This window comes from Lottia gigantea, assembly GCF_000327385.1.
Source record: "Lottia gigantea unplaced genomic scaffold LOTGIsca_32, whole genome shotgun sequence".
In the NCBI taxonomy this organism is placed as follows: Eukaryota; Metazoa; Mollusca; class Gastropoda; family Lottiidae; genus Lottia; species Lottia gigantea.
Window position 1 is genome coordinate 1255466 of NW_008709073.1, and position 18588 is coordinate 1274053.

The following is an 18588-nucleotide window of genomic DNA, read 5'->3' on the forward strand; positions in this document are numbered from 1 at the left end:
ACATGAATTGAGAGAGGGCAGAATAACTCTTACAATAACACAAGATGAAATTAACAATTCATCAAAAGACAAAAATAATCCCTTCTTTTTACTTGTCAAACATAAATTTGATGAACTATGTAGCTGATAGAAATGTTTTGAGACATCTGAGAAAAGCATAAGCATACATGGAAGATATCTCAAAAGAGTGAGCTTGATACGGTGTTACAAGAAATGTCTGATCATACTAACATACTTGCCATGTTAAAGATACCCTCTGGCATACATAATACATTTGGCAGCCAACCATTACCAGCATGAAATGTTCCATGGAATGGAAAACGAAAAATTGAACCCTGAACATTGAAGAGTTACACTATTTCACCATGTTTCATCCAAATGGTGTGCCTGTAGAGAGTTCGCAATCTAAAAATCCACTCATATTTTATGGATAGGTTTGGTTTATCCATTGGTAATAATAAATTATTTCATCTAGTTTCATTTCTATTTATCAATATTGGTGCCTTTTCTGGTGTTTAAGAACCGTAAGCAATTAAGAGAACCAAGGCAATATCTCTTGCTAGAGAAGTTTAACTTTTGCTAGGGTATCATTGTGTGATAGTGAACAATTTCTATTGTATCTATAATCTCACACCAGACTGGTACCTCAATTCTATTCATCCTTCTGCCATATTTTTGGTAGATTAAAGGGACAATCCGCTTTTTTTGTAGGTCGTAAAATTTGTGAAAACTATTTGTGAAAACTATAAACCAAAATCTTAAGAAATGTATCCCATAACATATCTGAAAGTTTTAACTAAAAAAAACCACGCCTAATTGTAGAGAAATATGTCTACTCCGTTTTCTGAAGATTTTAACAAAATATAACAAGCCATTATAAAGCCAAACACTAGTTAAAAATATAAGTACTCCGTTTTTAATCAAACCTTTTAAAACAAATTCACTTTGATAAACTAGATACATAGATATAAATAGCATACTTTAGAAATACTTTCAGTTATAATTTACGATGTTTTTGATAATGAAAATGTTTACAAAAAAAGCAGAATGCCCCTTTAAAGTTTATTCTTGTGTGCACAAAAGACCAAATCTCATACAATACTATCAGCCCAATTGTGATATGGTTGAGTTATTGTGTTTCTTGTCAGGTCATACAAAAAATCCGTACAAGCAAGACAATACTGTCAAAAACATTTTTTTCCCAATCATGCCAAAATTGGGAGTAAAAGTTGTAAAGTAGTGGACTCCACCAATGAGAAGTACCATCAGGTGCTTTGAAAAGAATAAGCATGGTCTGTTTTGTGCACAACACCTGATACTTCATATTGGTCAAAATCATACTTTACCTTTTGAAGCACATAGTGCCACTTTGTAATAGAGAGTACCAAGTATTAAAAACGTTTATGAAAATAACTTTGTTTTAATTAACCAGTAATAATACATTATTTATAATAGTATAAGAGCTAGTATATAACAGCTTATCAACATGTTTTATAACACACACCCCTTTCTGACTTGAGATTATAACTTGAATAATCTTTTTTTATCATGAATAATATGTACTAGCAACAGATGAACAAATAAAAATAATGATTTATGTCCTACTGTTATGCTATTAATTGGGCTAATAAGAACCAGGAAGGCCATGCAGTGTAAAATGAGGGAAATTTGCTAGGTCTGTCGGAGGGAGAGGGCCCGGGGGGATCTTTCATGTAACAACTTGGCCATAAACTGATATAACAAACAGCTAAGTTAGGAAAAAGTCATGCTAATATATGCAAGCAATAAATGTTGATCGTTAGAAACATGAGAACAGTTCCACTTTCATTAAGTCATCAATGACTTCATGGTTTCTGACTGTTTATTTGAATGAAAGAGTTTAAAGAAGGGATCCCAGAATGCAACAAAAAAATAGAGGAAATAGAAAAGATCTGCTGAGGGTCAAAGGGGCCAATGGCTCTCCTGTGGGGTACAGTACAGATTTTACCATTTTAAGATGCTTTGTAAGTCATCTATAATATAAAAAAATATCATCTCTTAAAGGGACAGATGCGCCATTTTGGGCAGTTGATTATATTTAAGTAGTCTTCAGAAGTACTAGAAATGTATGAAAATTGCATAATTCATTCAAAAATACTTCAAACTAGGAATTTTACTCACTATTTCTATATAAGTCATTTTAACATTCAATGGCAGATAATTCTGTACACATATGGATTTGAAAGCTCAAATCTAGATGGTGAGCTGTGAACACCATTACTGATTGGCTCAGCTTAAAATTGCAATTTTCCCAGCTTTAAGTATGATTGATTAAAAAAAATGGAGCACCTGTCCCTTTAAACCAAATTTTTGGTGTTTTTAAAAAAAACATGCCATTGGCCAGAAAAATAAAGGAATTCCTGTAAATAAAGAAAGTCTGGGATTACTGTTAATGCAAAGGCAAGAATATCTTCCAGTCTACATTTCACATCTCCTCTCAATTTACTTTACATTACATGATCCTGATAAATATAATTATTGCTATTCAGGATTTTTAATGGCTCATATTTCATAATAGTTAATACCATACAATAATGTTCATAATAAATTATGTTTTTCTTTATATTTTTGTCTTGCTGCTTCAATCATAGCTTTCTTTCTCTCTTCAAAAGACATATGACGATCTCGTGTAGTTCTACCAAACGAATCAGATTTAAATTTTTGAGTGGAAGGCTGAAAGCAGAAAAGTATTTTCTAAACAATGCTTAGCTGTTACAAAAGATAAAAGGTTTCCAGAAGTATATAATTATCTGTAATAGAAAATAGAAAAACCAATTTTTATCATTTCAGAGTAAAATTATTATACTTATTATTCAGTTGAGGCTTTCTTAGAATATTTTTACAATCCTAAAAGTTATTAATTGAATTGAAAAATTTGTCAATGACTATGAAAGGGATTCTGACTTCAATAACATAGTCTAGACTAGCATTAGATGTTTTGATACTATTTTTCATTGGTATCCATAGTAATTGTAACGAGATATACCAAGGTCACGTACTGGTGACCTTTCAAGTTTTTTATAGCAGACAATTACGCTTTACCCTCAGCCAATCAGAATCACTTTTGCAAGCTGGTATCGAAAATCTCATAATCTCACTACTTTGGGGTTTCGCAAACCCAACATTCATAGTTGATATTTTGACACGCATGATGCGCTGTGATTGCTTGAAATAAATGTCAATGAAACACAGCCTTGGTATAAATCATTTTAGATTACAATGAAGACTGACGAAAAATAATAACACAACGAAATCAAAATTTGTAATCTTATTTCAGTTAAAGTGATCTGAAACGAGATCCTTTTTCATGAACTCGTTATCTTGTAGAATTTCAGTTGAAGAATAACCTTTATAACAATCTTGCCTTCGAGCAATCATCAACATAATGGTTTACAATTAGTGGATAATGAGTTGATGGACCCAGTCTCAAACAAGCATTAAGTAAACCCAATTACCGGTAGTAAGCATATTCTGTTGTGCTTTCTACAGCTGCTACAATAGTACCAGAGGTCCAAGTTTTACACTACAAATCATATCATTTGTGAGTATTATATATATAGAAACTTACACAAGGTGTTTGTTGTTTAGTATTATTAGTTGTTGGTGTTGTCTGACTTTCTGGTTCTTCAGGTGTAAACTGTACAATACCATCTAATATATTAGTCAGAGTTCTATCTACATCTTTAGTTTTCTCTGTCAAATATAAGATACTAAATTTGAAAAATCTGCATGAATATAAAGCTATCATTACTCCAACGTGATATTTGGATGGGATATCAAAAGTGGCGCTTTTCATGAAAGTTACTTCGACCAATTTTGTAGTTGCTTGTATTTGAGAATTTTCTGTATGTTCAGCCTACCTCGACAGTATTGTATTACCATGCAGGGCATAGGGACATCTTAGAATATTTGGCAATATTTTGATCCGACTCATTAATGGTTCATCTTTGTATAGATACCAGAAGTTTGAGAATCATAATTTTATATCTGGCCCTAAACAAAGTTCCGATATCCATCCCAATATATCACATCTGAGGAACTAGCTTTTACCAACCAAAAAGTAAACCTTTGAAAATTTTAGACATTCTAAAACCATAAAGGGCTATATATTTCTACAACTTTCAGATAAGGTAATGGACACATTTCTCTATATTTAGGACTATATATTGTTAATTTGATAACAAGTTTTCCAACCTACTAAAAAAGAATTAGGCTGTTCCTTGCAATATACACCAAAATAAAATAGACAGCTGTTCTTATTTGTGCCATACAAAATATAGACAGCTCAACATTGAGCAAGGGAATGTTGCCAAATTCAAGCAGTTGTAAGCCAGTTCTTTAATATATATGTTCAAGGATAAAATGCTAGAAATCAGTAGAAAATCTCGTAAAGAAAATCACCTAAATCTTTTAAAATGACTTGTACAGGAACATGTGGCATAACTGTTTTAACTTGTTGCACCATATTATTAATAGCAGGATTAGAAGATAGAGGCACAGGTGAATTGCTGCTGACTGGTTTACTGGATGTTTGCACATCATTAGGTCTATCTAAAATGCAATTTATGAAATGCAGTTTTTCAATGCATTTCTACAAACTAATGACATAGTTAAGTTTGCAATGAGATAAAAATAGTCTTGAGAAGCAAGGTGACATACGCCCACTGGCAGATTAGATTGCAAATACAAATGTCCATTCACATTTGGTTCCAGTTTATAGTCTATAGAGAATTTTAAGCAACTTTATTGTATTGCATCATGGTCGGAAGGACGACAATATGCTTCCATACTACATGTTGGCACATAAAAAATCAAAAGAATCCATAAAGAATTGTTGCCTGAAGAGTGAGCAAAAGTTACATTATATAGCTAATACGGTGAATACGCTTAGTTGGAAAATTATCAGATCATCATGAAACCAGTAGGGATCATCTTCATAATGACATTGACCCTCAAAATAAAATCAAAAAAGTCTGTAAAATAAGCACAAGGCAATTGTAAACCAAAGGACTGCTGTGGGCGTTGAAAATTGCTATGACAGTGGAATTGAAACAAAATATATTTTTCATTTCTTAATATTACTGGGATAGGTAACCTAATATTGTCCCAACTGATTCCTCTATTCTTACTTCTATCAAGTCAAATTTTTGAATCACTGATAGAAACGTGTAACATATTTGCAACTAGTTGTACTTTTCTCTTTTTTGAAGTAGATCTACTCCTATACATCTTCACAATGTCAAGCTATTACGACCATCTGGTGATACCTTGACTCCAATAGCCGCCATTCTTGTATCACAGAATGCAGTGATTTGATTGGATAGTACGTCAGCTAATACAATAAGCAAATCAGAGCAATCGACAATAAGAATATACTCATTAGTGTTTAAAGACTTTTAATCAAGGCCTCTGATTGGCTAGCATACAATCCAATCAGATCACTGCATTAACAAACTTCAGTGATACAAGAAAGGCGGCTATTGGAGTCAAGGTATAAGCAAGCCAAAGGTAGTAATAGCTTGACAGGATGAAAATGACTCTATATGGATACTTACTTACAATAAAATATTTTCACTATTAAAAGGATACTAACATATATATATATATATATGAAATACTTACTATTATGGGATGTATTATTTGTATTAGATGTATGACTATATGTTCTATGTAACTGTTTAATATAGTCTATTTTATCAGAATATGTATAATCTGTGGTAGTAATATTTATAGTATCAGCTATCATACTTCTCACTCTTTCACTCAATTCTTCACAAGATTCATCTTCCTTTTTCTGTACCACTGGTAAAATACTGAAGAGAAAATAATTTTGTCTATCAATGGTAAGACTGGGCATTCAATGTATAATCAAAATTTTGCTTTTTAGTAAAAGTAGGGCTACCGTTAAATTTATTATATAAGTGAAATGTTATAAAAAGTGTGTCATGTGGGCTTAAAATACACATCGGATGAAAATAGATCAAATTACCATTTGAGGGATTAATTAATTAGGCAATGATAACATGTATAGGCATTGATGTGTCACATATAAAGATATCTATCGCCCAGCTGATAAGTTGTGTTCTTATGTCACTATTTGTAAAATCAATATTTGTAGGGTATCAAAACCCTAGCTGTCTTTTTTTTCAGTGTTCTGCTACCCCGTAATTCATTATTAGTGAAACTTTTGAAAGTTTGGAAAACATCTCCAACATCATCAAAAGGAGAAGTTTGGAAATATGAATGTGAGTTATTTACCATTAATCTAGGAATAAGGGGCACTGTTCCAAGCGGTACCAAAAAGTGAAAATGACCAAATATAATGACTCTAAGACTAAAGCTTCCTACTTGGATTTGCTACTTGAATTTGTCAAAAATCATGATCTTTGTGTCGACTTCATGACAAACGTGATGACTTGATTTTCCTATTATCAATTTTCCATTCATATACAGTAACATATCTCAGTCACCAGTTCTATGGCATGTACGTTTCACAACAAGAGATCAAGTTTTGACTTTGAAATTGCTTAAGCAGGGTTACTTCACACAAGACTTCAAACTTTCAAATTTTATGGCCGTTATATTGCAAACTTCTGGACAAATATTACAAATCTGTTTCTTGCATCTTGGTTGATTTGTTTGGTTAGGCATAAATTGGTCTGATTGTATCTCATGATGTTGACCTGTGTAATAGTGGCAGATTGGCATGTATTGCGTGAAGCACACTAGACTTAGTTTTTTCCACACACCTGATGGTACTTATCTTTGAGAAGCAGTCACCCACAATATACCCTTGTATGATCACAAGATAGATAATGATAAGTCATACTACTCAAAATATATAAAATAAACTTACTGTATTTTATAAAATGTACAAGGAAGAAAGAAGCACCAGAAGATATCAGTATACCAGGAACTCTCTAAAGTAGTCTAGATTAATATAAACATAATATTCCACAATAATTATTATATTACATTTCTCCTTGATAGGTAGGGCTGGTTAAAATAATCAACATAATGCTATGAATTATATATTTTGATTATCAAATTGCATATCAAAATACATTTTCTCCTGTGTACCTGACAATAGCAGCAGTGACATGTTTGAGGCTGTATTTTTTGTCCTCTTGAAGTGAAAATTAAGCCTTCCAAATGCTCAAAATTTATCTATTAACATTAACTACTCTTACTACAAGGGAGCCACAGTGGCTCAGTGAGTTAGACGTTACTCGTTAACCTGAAGGTCCAGGGTTCAATTCCGGCAAAGGTCGAGATAATACCTTCTGATTTTTCAACCGGTTTCTCCCTGTCAGTGATGCAGGTAAGATGGGCTGTCATGGAAAAAGCGTCTAGTCGTTCGGGTGGAACAATAAACAGTATGCTACAGGCTGTGCACATTAAAGACATTTGGAAATAAAAAATGAGCAGGCTAATGCAGCTGTCCTGGCAAAATTTCCCTCATCGCACCCTGCATGGCGTTGCCCATCTTCATAAGCCCACATGGTGCAGAAAAATAGGACGTAAAACTCCATTCATTTCATATCTACTCCTACTACCAGTTACCTGTCAACCAGCTTTTATATTTATTATTTCATATCCTTGCATCTAAAAGGTTGAGAAATATTATTGTTTAAAGCTTTTCCAACTCTGCAATCAGCAACAGAAGACTGGAATAGCACTCTCAACAAATTGAAAATCAAATCCTGGAACATGATCCAATTACTAAAATTCTACTGAATCAGCTAGCAGTTACTTTATATAATATAAATAGTAGTAAATAAAAATATAACTCACAATATTGATTTCAAAATATGAAGGCCGTTTACACTGAACTGCAATCTAAAATATATACTACATATAAATCATACTATTTTTATCAAAATAAGTTCATCATCTAATCTAACTTATTTTTTGACATATTGCATTATCAGTACGTAAATTTCTCTATCTCAAGTTTTGACATAAGAAATCTTAAACTACATTTGAAACCATTTTTATGCCTAGAATTTGACTATTAACTATACTTACTGGTTGTATTGAATGATCCAGTTCAAAAGGTACAGTACTGAAAATACAATACATAGAACACAATATCAAATACAAATACATTAAATGAATCGTTTCACATTTTTACATTTGTTTCCTCTCTGCGAATAATAAAGACAGACATGTAAAATTAAAGAGATTGTAAAGAAGTTTTCTTAATTTTCATGTGTATCGGGGACACTGATTGCATAGATTTGCACCATTCCAATTTTCAATCAAATGTTTGTGGTTCCTGTAATTCCATAAAAACTAAGTATTTGATGACGTCACTAATCACAAAGAGCATATTTTGTGTCCTCAGTCAAATGAATTAAATTTATCCAGTACAGAATTTTTGACCTATTACCCCATAATATTTATATCATAGCACTTGAATTGTGACATCATTGGCAATACCCAACATCTTCAAATTTTGGAACTATCTACCATATTTGGAATTCTCATTCTCATCATTTCAGCATTTACAAGTCTACTGCTTGTCATGATCATTTTTTTTAGTCTTAGAGACTATTTTTTATATAAATAATTCATATTATCAAAACTATTACTAACTTGAATTTAAGTAGACCTGATTCACCATTTGTTGTTGTTTTTTCTGGATGAAATAAAACTGGTACTGGAGACTCTACAAAATTGATTAATGGTTTTTATTTTTTGACATTTTTCTTAAAATGGTATTTCAATGTCAGATATTGCCACTTTGTTAAAAAGTATTTCGATCTAATGAAAAGAGAGCTAAATAATCTTACCTTGACAAATAGACTTCACTTCGTTGAGCAGCTGGTCTTTATTTACATTAGATGGCAATTTTTTAAACTTTGAAATCAGTTGTATGAAAATCGAAGGTAAGTTTTCCAAAGGCTGAAATAAATGGAGTCAAACTTACACTCTGACCTCTGTGAGTTCACGAATTGACTTTTTTCTGTTCACAAATATTTAAAATAAATTTTCTATTGCATGCTATTTGTCTTCAGGTCCAAAGAAACGCAAGTTTTTTTTTTTTTACATTTGAAATAAACACTTTTTTTTAATGGAAATCACACACATTAAAATTCTCCTCTGTAAAATCATATTCACAAATGATAATTTTTGGATTTGTGAGCATTTTCATCAACCCAAAGACAATCTAAGACCCTCAGTAGTATTTTGTAATTTATATTTCAATTCATAAAAAAATGACTGTCAAGACTTTTTCTATAAATATTGTGGTGGGACAGTAGAGTTCTGCAGCTTTTATTGGACCAATCTATGGCATTGCCACTCAATATTGGATAGGGGATATAATTCATCATAACTTTCTGTCCATGTTCTATGCTTGTAGCTTGACTGCCTCTTTAAAATTGCAAGAAATGTGAGGACATTAAACTGTATTTTCAACTTTCATTATACTCACTGCCTGATTAGGGAATACTAGATCTGTTATAAAATAATCGATGATTGAGATATGGTTCGATACAATAACTTTGGCTGAACATTGTTCCAGCTTGTCACCTCCTTCTACAGTTACTAGAAACCCTAGTACACCAGACATCACTTTTAATACAAATCTATAATAAAAACCAAAATGTAAAAGAAAGGATTGTTTTCTATTCAAGAAATAGAAATGAGGCTTCCATGGATACATTCATTTCAATATTTAGAACACTTTTATCAATAATTCTGTAAAAGCTTAATTAGGGCAAATCCATTGAAACAGAATCTGAGGTGTATGTTGTTACTCAGAGTATTTCATGCTGTGCGATCTTCAGACAACTGACCTATTTCAATTTGTATCCCTACAAATCATGTTTAATGTTTTAATATTTTGTAATCCCCCTGCTACAATTAATGCATTGAGCACTACTTCAACAGTAAAAATAAGAGCCAATTTACAAAATACTTATACTATAAGTTTGAATTTATGTAATTACCTTCTGATGCTTGAACCATGAGGTAAAATATGACAGATGACAATAACGTGCATAGATATAAAAAGACGAACTACAGCTAAAAACACACCAATAGGAAAGTAAAACACTAAATTCACCAGACTTCTTGTTCGTGGGAATCTGAAAATAATGGAAATCATTTAACAATAATAAGCATTATAAAATAACATGAAAATATCTTTATTTTATTGGTTTATTGCCACTTCAAAATTATGCACAATGGGTAGGGAAATTAATTATCAGATAAGTATCCTATGTAACCAAACATAAAATAGGAAAAATTCCCTTAACATATAAGCAGAGTTTAGATTAATGGTTTTAATCGGATGAAATATTAACTATAAGCAAATCTAAGCTGGTTTTGCTAATGTTCTCTGGATTTAAGCAGATGACGACAATTGACTGGAGCAAAATTTGCAAATGATGTTATACCGGTATTGTTTTTTGTCAGATTGTCACGCTATGGAACTGATAAGCACTCCAGCAACTCCATGCAGTGTCCTTCCTTGCTATCTCATTGTCGTATTCAGCATATAGACCACTGCCCCTGTACCAGGAATCAATGAAAATGTGCCAATGCAATGCAGCATAATATCAAATGAATGAATAGACCTAGGCTATATGTATCAAAAATCAAAATTTAATTCATACGGACAATCATTCAAGAAATAGGCCATTTGTTGTTAAAAGAGAAAACGAAGACAATAAAAAATGTAGATTTCAAAGTTCATTACACATGTGACCTAATAAATAGGATATTCACCAATACCTTTTAATGTGAAAGAGTGATTGTATTTCCATGTCGAATAACTTCAATTATCCTTAGAAATATGTTAAAAATATAATCCTAAAAATTTCAGCAAACGGGCGCGGCCATTTTGTTTCCAAATTCATAACTTTTTAGTTCCTAGAAGTAAGTGAAATATATCTAGAATTTTTGCACCTTTATATGAATTTCCTAAAAGTGTTATTTTAAAACGAAAATTGTAAGGCATGTAAAATAAATCGAAGCACGAAGACGTTTTGATGGCATGTCCAAGTTATAGTTATTTATTAATGATAATTTCGTTTTATTATATCTAAAAGACATCAATTTTAACTATCGCTCTGTGAAACGTGTGGATTGAGTGAAATAGGCCTATAAAAAGACTACTTTTACACTAGGCCTAGTCCTTAGAGTAATTATAGCTGATATTTATATTCTCATAAAAAATTGAGGGTTGATTTTTTTGTTTTATTACAAAAAGCCTCTTTAATCACCTGTCCGAACACAATATTTACAGAATCGCATTTTGCTAATCATTTTTCTATAAAATCAAATCCAAAAACTTGCAAAGATTAAAGAGGTCTGGTTGCTAGACTTAAGCCTACTCAGTTTGTGAGAGGCTTAGTAAATTGCCACAGCCTGGATTGGTGAAAATTCAAGCAACTGAGAAAAATTGTCATTTGTACTAAATGATTTTACTGATGGGATATGTAGCATTGATTATTTTTGGACCCCTAGAAGAGGCAAATTTTGGCTGAAAAATTGTCTACTGACACTGTTGTAGTAATATAAACACATTTCAAAATGAATATACCATGTGTAGATTTTAAACAAGGCCTACTGTTAAATTCAAGTGTGCATTACAATAATTAATTTGAAATAATCTGAAAAGTTTGATATTTGACTTGAGATCGAAATTACATGAAAAGTTGTTTGAAAATTAAGCATTGGAAATTTTATCAACTCAAAAACAGGCTAGTACCTAGAATCTTGATAACTGTCCATCAAGAAATAATTGCCAAAATGTGATTCTTAAAAGGATGTAGTCAGACAGTGTGCTGTGAATTTACTTAATTTCCACACTCCTTTCTGAAACAAGTCTGGTTTGTTATAACATTCTTCCAATCAAAGGCAGAAAATGAAATGGAATTTCACCATGTGAGGCCAGGTTTTTTGGAAAAATATATCTTATGAAAAGTTTAAAGTCCTTTTGCACCATATAAAGGCATACTGTGTGCAATGGAGAATTTTCAGCTGATGGCAGATTTTCATTCTGAAAAAATTGGACCTCATAGCTGAAATGAGTTCTAAAAACTTGTAAAGCTACTGTATAAATAAACAATTATATCAGAGCTTATTGGCTTATTTTAAAACCATTTTTGTTTTGTAGGGTAACCCTAGCGCTGTTTGAAAACTTTTCCAGTAAAAATGGTATTTTTTAACTGTAATGCCTGTGGTGAAACATTAAAAAGAAATAAAGTTGAAATACATTATAGAACAAAATGTAGGAGTTGTGAAGTTCTATCTTGTGTAGATTGCAGTAAAGAATTTTGGTTTGTAGAATGATTTTCATTTAAATTTAGTTGTCAGTTGTCACATTTTTTATTGCTTACTTTTTTTGGTCGGTGGAATTTATTATTATACTGATTATTTTCATGTAGATTATAATATCATTTTCAAAATAAAATGAAAGTACTATATTAGAATGACATTGCATAAGATAGACACTCATTTAATTAGCTAATTTGAAATCTATTTTTACAGTAAACAATTTTTTGCCAATACTTGTTTAAAATTTTTGAGAAGGAAGTATTTTTCCTTCCTAATTTTGTAAAGTTATGTTATTTTAGGACCCTAATATTTTGAAGTTCATGTCCAAAATATGTATAGTATTTGTCACAATTCATTGCTGATTGGATGGAAATGTCGATCAGGAGCTAAAAGTTGATGAAATTGACATCATGTAATATCAGTCTTATTATCAGACATCCAGCTATGGCAGTTCCGCTTGTTTTAACTTTCAGACTGTTGATAATGATTCAATTGCAGTAGAACCAGACATTGGATTTTAGTTCTAAAAAGTGACATGTACAGATGAAATTACATTTTGTCAATCTCAAAGGTTTTGTGGTTAAATTTCCTATGAAAGCTAAGATTGGTGAAATATTGTAGAGTTGAGTTAATATGTAAGAATGTAATTTCAGGGGAGATGATTATAAACAACATATGACATGTATAAGTGAAGAAGAGAAGTATTCTGGTAGTAATTATGTAGCTAAACCTAATAAAGGAGAAGTGAAACAAGAATTGTGGCAAAAGGTAAGGTGTCAGTTTAGGCAGATACTATGGTTAGTATTACATTATAGACATCTTCTGACTATATTATGGCCATGAAATAGGGTTTCTGATTCTAATTAATAATCAGACATACCCGATTCATTCTGTTCCCCTGCTATGCATTTAAACTGTGATTAACTTAATTCATCTTAGTTGTGTCATGTTTGTTTCCTGGTGGTTCCGTCCCTGTCTACGATCGACCAGGGCGGCCGCGGGGTCACAACGACAGTCAAGACCTTGATGAGCAAAACCACAATCACACTAATTCTATTTCCCAAGTACATTGGCAAACTGTCCCACGGCCCACTCACTTCAGAGCATTTAGACTATTACAAAAAATAGATATGCACAACTATTAATGAGATATTGTATAATCTGTAACTATTAACTTGAAAAACTGTATTAAATGGTAACAAAGTAATGTATTATTTGTAATTTATGTATAAATAAAAAAAAAAAAAATCAGTCATAAATGATATCGATAATATTTTCATCTTGTTTGCCCCATTTCCATATGTCTATGTCTCTTTTCATTCCTCTAGTTTGTTGGCATCCATGCTTGTCTTGCTGGTTCCGTATTTTTCTTTTAAACGCTTTCAAATCTATCATTTTCAACTAATTTTTATGTCTTTTCATACTGAACTCTCTTCTTTGTCAAGTTTTTCCATGCTTTCTCTTGACACGTTTCATTGGTTCATTTAACTATGTTGTGACAAAATTGCTGAAATAGTTTGTACTGTATAGATTCATCTTCTAACTTTTAGTCCATAGCTGATGCTGTAGAAAAACACAAGAATAATTTTAAAATGAAAGATCTCTTGACCAGATTAATAGAACATCCTAACATTCCCAGAAAACAGAAGAAATTTGAGGCAAGTATGATCATTATATTATAGAGATTTTACATGCACATTAAAGTGTACCGGTATTTAAAGGAATTGCCATTCTTCAACATTTTCTTTTTTCATGATATGGTGTTTTATAATTGTAGAATTTCATGATTGTGTTTTCTTATTGTAGAATTTCATGATTGTGTTTTATTATTGTAGAATTTCATGATTGTGTTTTATTATTGTAGAATTTCATGATTGTGTTTTATTATGATAGAATTTCATCATTGTGTTTAATTATTGTAAAATTTCATCATTGTGTTTTATTATTGTAGAATTTTATCATTGTGTTTTATTATTGAAGAATTTCATCATTGTGTTTTATTATTGTAGAATTTCATGATTGTGTTTTATTATTGCAGAATTTCATCATTGTGTTTTATTATTGTAGAATTTCATCATTGTGTTTAATTATTGTAGAATTTTATCATTGTGTTTTATTATTGTAGAATTTCATGATTGTGTTTTATTATTGTAGAATTTCATGATTGTGTTTTATTATGATAGAATTTCATCATTGTGTTTAATTATTGTAGAATTTCATCATTGTGTTTTATTATTGTAGAATTTTATCATTGTGTTTTATTATTAAAGAATTTCATCATTGTAGAATTTCATCATTGTTTTATTATTGCAGAATTTCATCATTGTGTTTTATTATTGTAGAATTTTATCATTGTGTTTTATTATTGTAGAATTTCATGATTGTGTTTTATTATTGTAGAATTTCATCATTGTGTTTTATTATTGTAGAATTTCATCATTGTGTTTTATTATTGTAGAATTTCATCATTGTGTTTTATTATTGTAGAATTTTATCATTGTCTTTTATTATTGTATAATTTCGTCATTGTGTTTTATTATAGTAGAATTTCATCATTGTGTTTTATTAATGTAGAATTTTATCATTGTGTTTTATTATTGTAGAATTTTATGAGATCAAGTTTTGGTGTACGTGACAATAAGTGTATCAGTGAAATTTGGAGTATTATATCATCTTCAACCAGTTCTTCTGTAAGTTTATGAGCTCAAACAAAAAATCAGTCATAATCTGTTGAGTGAGCGCATAATAATGTGAAATTAAGGGTAAATTCCTAGATATGCTTTCATCCTCACCTTACAATACTTTTGAAATGCTTTCAATACACATATTGTTTTAAAAAAAATCTGTACCTCCTTATTTCCTATGAGTTGTAATAAACAACATTTTCTGCTCGAGTTTTAAATACTGTACACAAAAGTTATTGGTTTTGGACTGAATCTTAGGTAGCCATTATATTTTTCATTACAAAATATATGTCTAACCCCACGATTTTATCAGGAACAGAAATATGTGGTTAAACAGGGCTCCACTGTACTAGCTTTAATCTCTTTTCTTTTTAGAATGGAGCTTCAGAAAATGGCAGCACAAACGGTCAAAATAAAACAACCACAGAAGACTGTGAACCACCAGAAAAAGATAGCAAAGAAACAGATGAAAACATTCAGAAACTTAGTAAACGTGAGAAGAAAGAACAACGGAGGTTATTAAATGATAAAAAGGAAAAGAAAGACAGAACTAAACACAGTGAAGCTACAGAAGAAGATACTAGTAAGAAAAAAAAGAAAAAAAGAAAGAAGAAAAATGATGATAGTGAAATAGAGGAAGAAAATGAAGAAGATGGAGAAGTTGAAAATAAAAGAAAAAGATTAGGTTAGTTCACATAATTTATTTTGTTAGAAATAGAAATAGATTGTCAAAATATCTATAAGTTATAGTTATAACACATAAAACCCATCCATCTATCCAGCCAAGGAATAGTCTCCCAATTATTCCGAACACTTTTAAGAATGAAAATTGATGACTGGTATGTCTACAATTAAATAAGAAGGTATATATTCCAGTGTTATATTTCAAGGTATTAGACATCCTCCAGTATATTTTTCATAATAGTGTTTTAAAGAACGGGGTAAACCTCAATGTTCATATTGTTCTTTGCATTATATCTGTGGAAGTGTATATCTGCATATTCTTGTGGACCTAAATACAAAAAAAGATTTACCAAACCATAACATTACAATTTATTTAAACTCCAATGACTTCTATTTCATAGTTTTAAACTTTGTTGAACTATGATTGTGAATGCCTAAATTACAGTCTAATTAAAATTAATTATTTAAACTTAAATGAAATTTTCGTGCCGTTTTTTATTAGCTTAAATTTGTAACATAGCCACTAAGTTCCGGTCTAACGACAGCCCTCTTGAACATTCATCAAATTAACCTAACCTGATAAACATTGTGTCACTAAATGCCAGTACTGGAGAGGGGAGAAATTTGATTGGTTAAAGCAGACAAATTAAGTCAAAAGGTTAATTTGATGAATGTTCAAGAGGGCTGTTGGTAGACCCTAAATGAAGTGATTATATTAAAATAAAAGCTCATAAAAATACAGAACGAAAGTTTGGTCTAATTTGGAAAGCAGTAGCGACGCTCTGTGCATGAAACTTTATAAATAATTGTCACCACTCTTTTTTTGAAAGATGAAAGTGAAGAATCAGAAGAAGAAAAAGTTGTTAAAAAACGTAAAATCAAATTCAGCTGGGAAAAAGTCATTGAAGAAGTATTAAATACAAAAGGAGAAGAAATACCATTAAAGAAATTACGCAAGAAAGTGAGGCTTACTCTATTTAACCCTGTGCCAGTGTCTTACATTGAATAGTAACTTGTTACTCTTCAATCACCCTAATCTCAATTTGAAAAATGTTGCTTTTAAAACATGAACATAAAACTGTATTGTCTTAGTTTTACATCCTTTTCTTTTGCATCTAAACTTGATATAAAGATGGGTAACTCAATGCAGTAACTCAGTGTGTTATGCAGCAAATTTTGTCCTGCCGCACCATTTTTTTTAATTTCCAACAGTCGAGAGATCTTTAACATGCACGACCTGTACCTTTCATGGCTTTGGTTTATGTCCTATTTTTTCATGTCACAACCTGGAGGTCCAGGGTTACATAAGGTCTCAATGATACCTTTTGACTTCTCAATTCAGTTTCCCTCTTTGAGAGATGCAGTTTGGAGGGGCTGAAATGGAAAAATTTTGCTGCTCTTTGGGCATAAAGCGACACTTGGATTTGTCCTTCATGAAAATGTAAATTAGTGGATTCCTGTTTTAACATATATCTAGCTTCCAAGAAGAAGTGGTATCATAGTAACCAATCACGGTCATATTCATATCCATTAAACTGCCTCTATACATTTTCAGGTTCTAGCTGAGTATGCATCTCAAGGTGGTTGTTTGGAATCAGAAGATGAACTTAGTGCCAAATTTATGAAAAAACTGACAAAAAATCCTAAATTTAAAGTGCTGAAGGAACGTGTGAAACTGGCAAAATCTAGATAGAGATAGTGGGACATGAATTGTGATTTTATATAAAGTAAACAATAAAGACCTCTGTTTTAACAATATATAACAATCAACTCTTCATCTATCTAGAAAACAAAATCAACAAAACATGAATTGCTGTGAGAAAATGACTCCTTTAAATTAACCATTTTGTTCACATTAAAGTCAGTGATCAACTTTCTTTTACATCTTCATGTCACCAACAATTCAGTAATTCAGAATAAAATTTGGAAGCATGACTGTGGAGTAAAAGTCATTATTAATACCCATTCTGTAACAATAATTATGTCTTTCTGTAGGTAATACACAAAGCAGCTTCTATGATTGTTAATAATATATCGCAGACAAACCCAAAGCCCAGTTAGCATTCTGATGAATGACCTAAAATAAGCCTATCACTCAACTGATAAAAGCAAATATGTAAATGGAATTAGATTGTTTTCAATTTTTTTGTTTTTTTTGTTTCAAAAACAGGTGGTTGAATCACTTCTACTGTTTAGATAAAGTGGAAATTAAATGGATCTTTTAATGTCTGTAACATGATTGAACCTTGGTCCTTCAGATTACAGGGCAAATATCAACCCCATACCCTCTTATTTTTTTTTGGTGTAAAACTGACAATTTGAATATTCTAAACATAATGGATATTATATCACAGGTAGTAAATAAATGATACACAAAACATAAATTGATCAATATTTTTTGAAGGTACAGGTACTGGAATTGGCACTGAATTGTGTTGTTTCTTATCTCACTTTACTTGTATGACTTGGTCTAATACTGAAAATAAATAACACAGATACATTTTAAACAATAAATTCATATAAGGCTTAAATCCAAAAGTGAAAAGTGAAAGTCATATCTAATTCTAGATGATAACAAAACAGAGAGGTATATGATAATTTAAGCTATAATGATGTCAAATTGTAGGGTATGTTAATTATATATGCTCAGTGCTAACACTAAATTTTATGTTAATTCTAGTATTCCGCCCTATTTCTTGTTTTTAGGTTATAATACTTAAAACTTCCACAAGAAAAAAATAATATAATTATTATGACAATATCTTACTCAAATAATTCTTGTATTTGTTTTTCTTCCTCATTTAACTGACTTTCAGCCTGAAATATGTAAAACATACACTAGAATAATCCTTATAGATTTTATAAGTCCAAAAAAAAATTCCAAAACAAA

The 18588-nt window shown here is 31.0% G+C and overlaps 3 protein-coding genes across 3 annotated transcripts in view; 2 read left to right on the plus strand and 1 right to left on the minus strand.

Annotated features, from left to right (window-relative positions):
- Positions 1–1406, plus strand: part of LOTGIDRAFT_232809 (hypothetical protein) — a 7732-nt gene extending 6326 nt beyond the window's left edge. The window contains exon 5 of the mRNA XM_009058007.1: positions 1149–1406. Within this exon, the coding sequence (XP_009056255.1) occupies positions 1149–1278 (130 nt within the window). The 3' untranslated portion in view covers positions 1279–1406. The remainder of the gene's footprint in view (positions 1–1148) is intronic.
- Positions 1407–2577: 1171 nt separating this feature from the next.
- On the minus strand, positions 2578–10869 carry LOTGIDRAFT_232810 (hypothetical protein; the record flags this gene model as incomplete). The annotated part of the gene is made up of 12 exons (XM_009058008.1): positions 10783–10869; positions 9996–10133; positions 9479–9632; positions 8835–8946; positions 8638–8710; positions 8068–8104; positions 7834–7878; positions 6896–6969; positions 5662–5852; positions 4441–4590; positions 3608–3732; positions 2578–2712 (listed from the first exon to the last, which is right to left on the minus strand). The coding sequence occupies exons 1-12, from the start codon at positions 10812–10814 to the stop codon at positions 2578–2580; spliced, it is 1266 nt and encodes a 421-aa protein (XP_009056256.1). The 5' UTR covers positions 10815–10869.
- A 251-nt stretch (positions 10870–11120) lies between these two features.
- On the plus strand, positions 11121–17999 carry LOTGIDRAFT_206535 (hypothetical protein). Its single transcript, XM_009058009.1, has 8 exons — positions 11121–11191; positions 12170–12332; positions 12984–13098; positions 13881–13988; positions 14934–15020; positions 15390–15699; positions 16529–16659; positions 17254–17999. The coding sequence occupies exons 2-8, from the start codon at positions 12208–12210 to the stop codon at positions 17389–17391; spliced, it is 1014 nt and encodes a 337-aa protein (XP_009056257.1). The 5' UTR covers positions 11121–11191; positions 12170–12207; the 3' UTR covers positions 17392–17999.
- Positions 18000–18588: the final 589 nt, after the last annotated feature.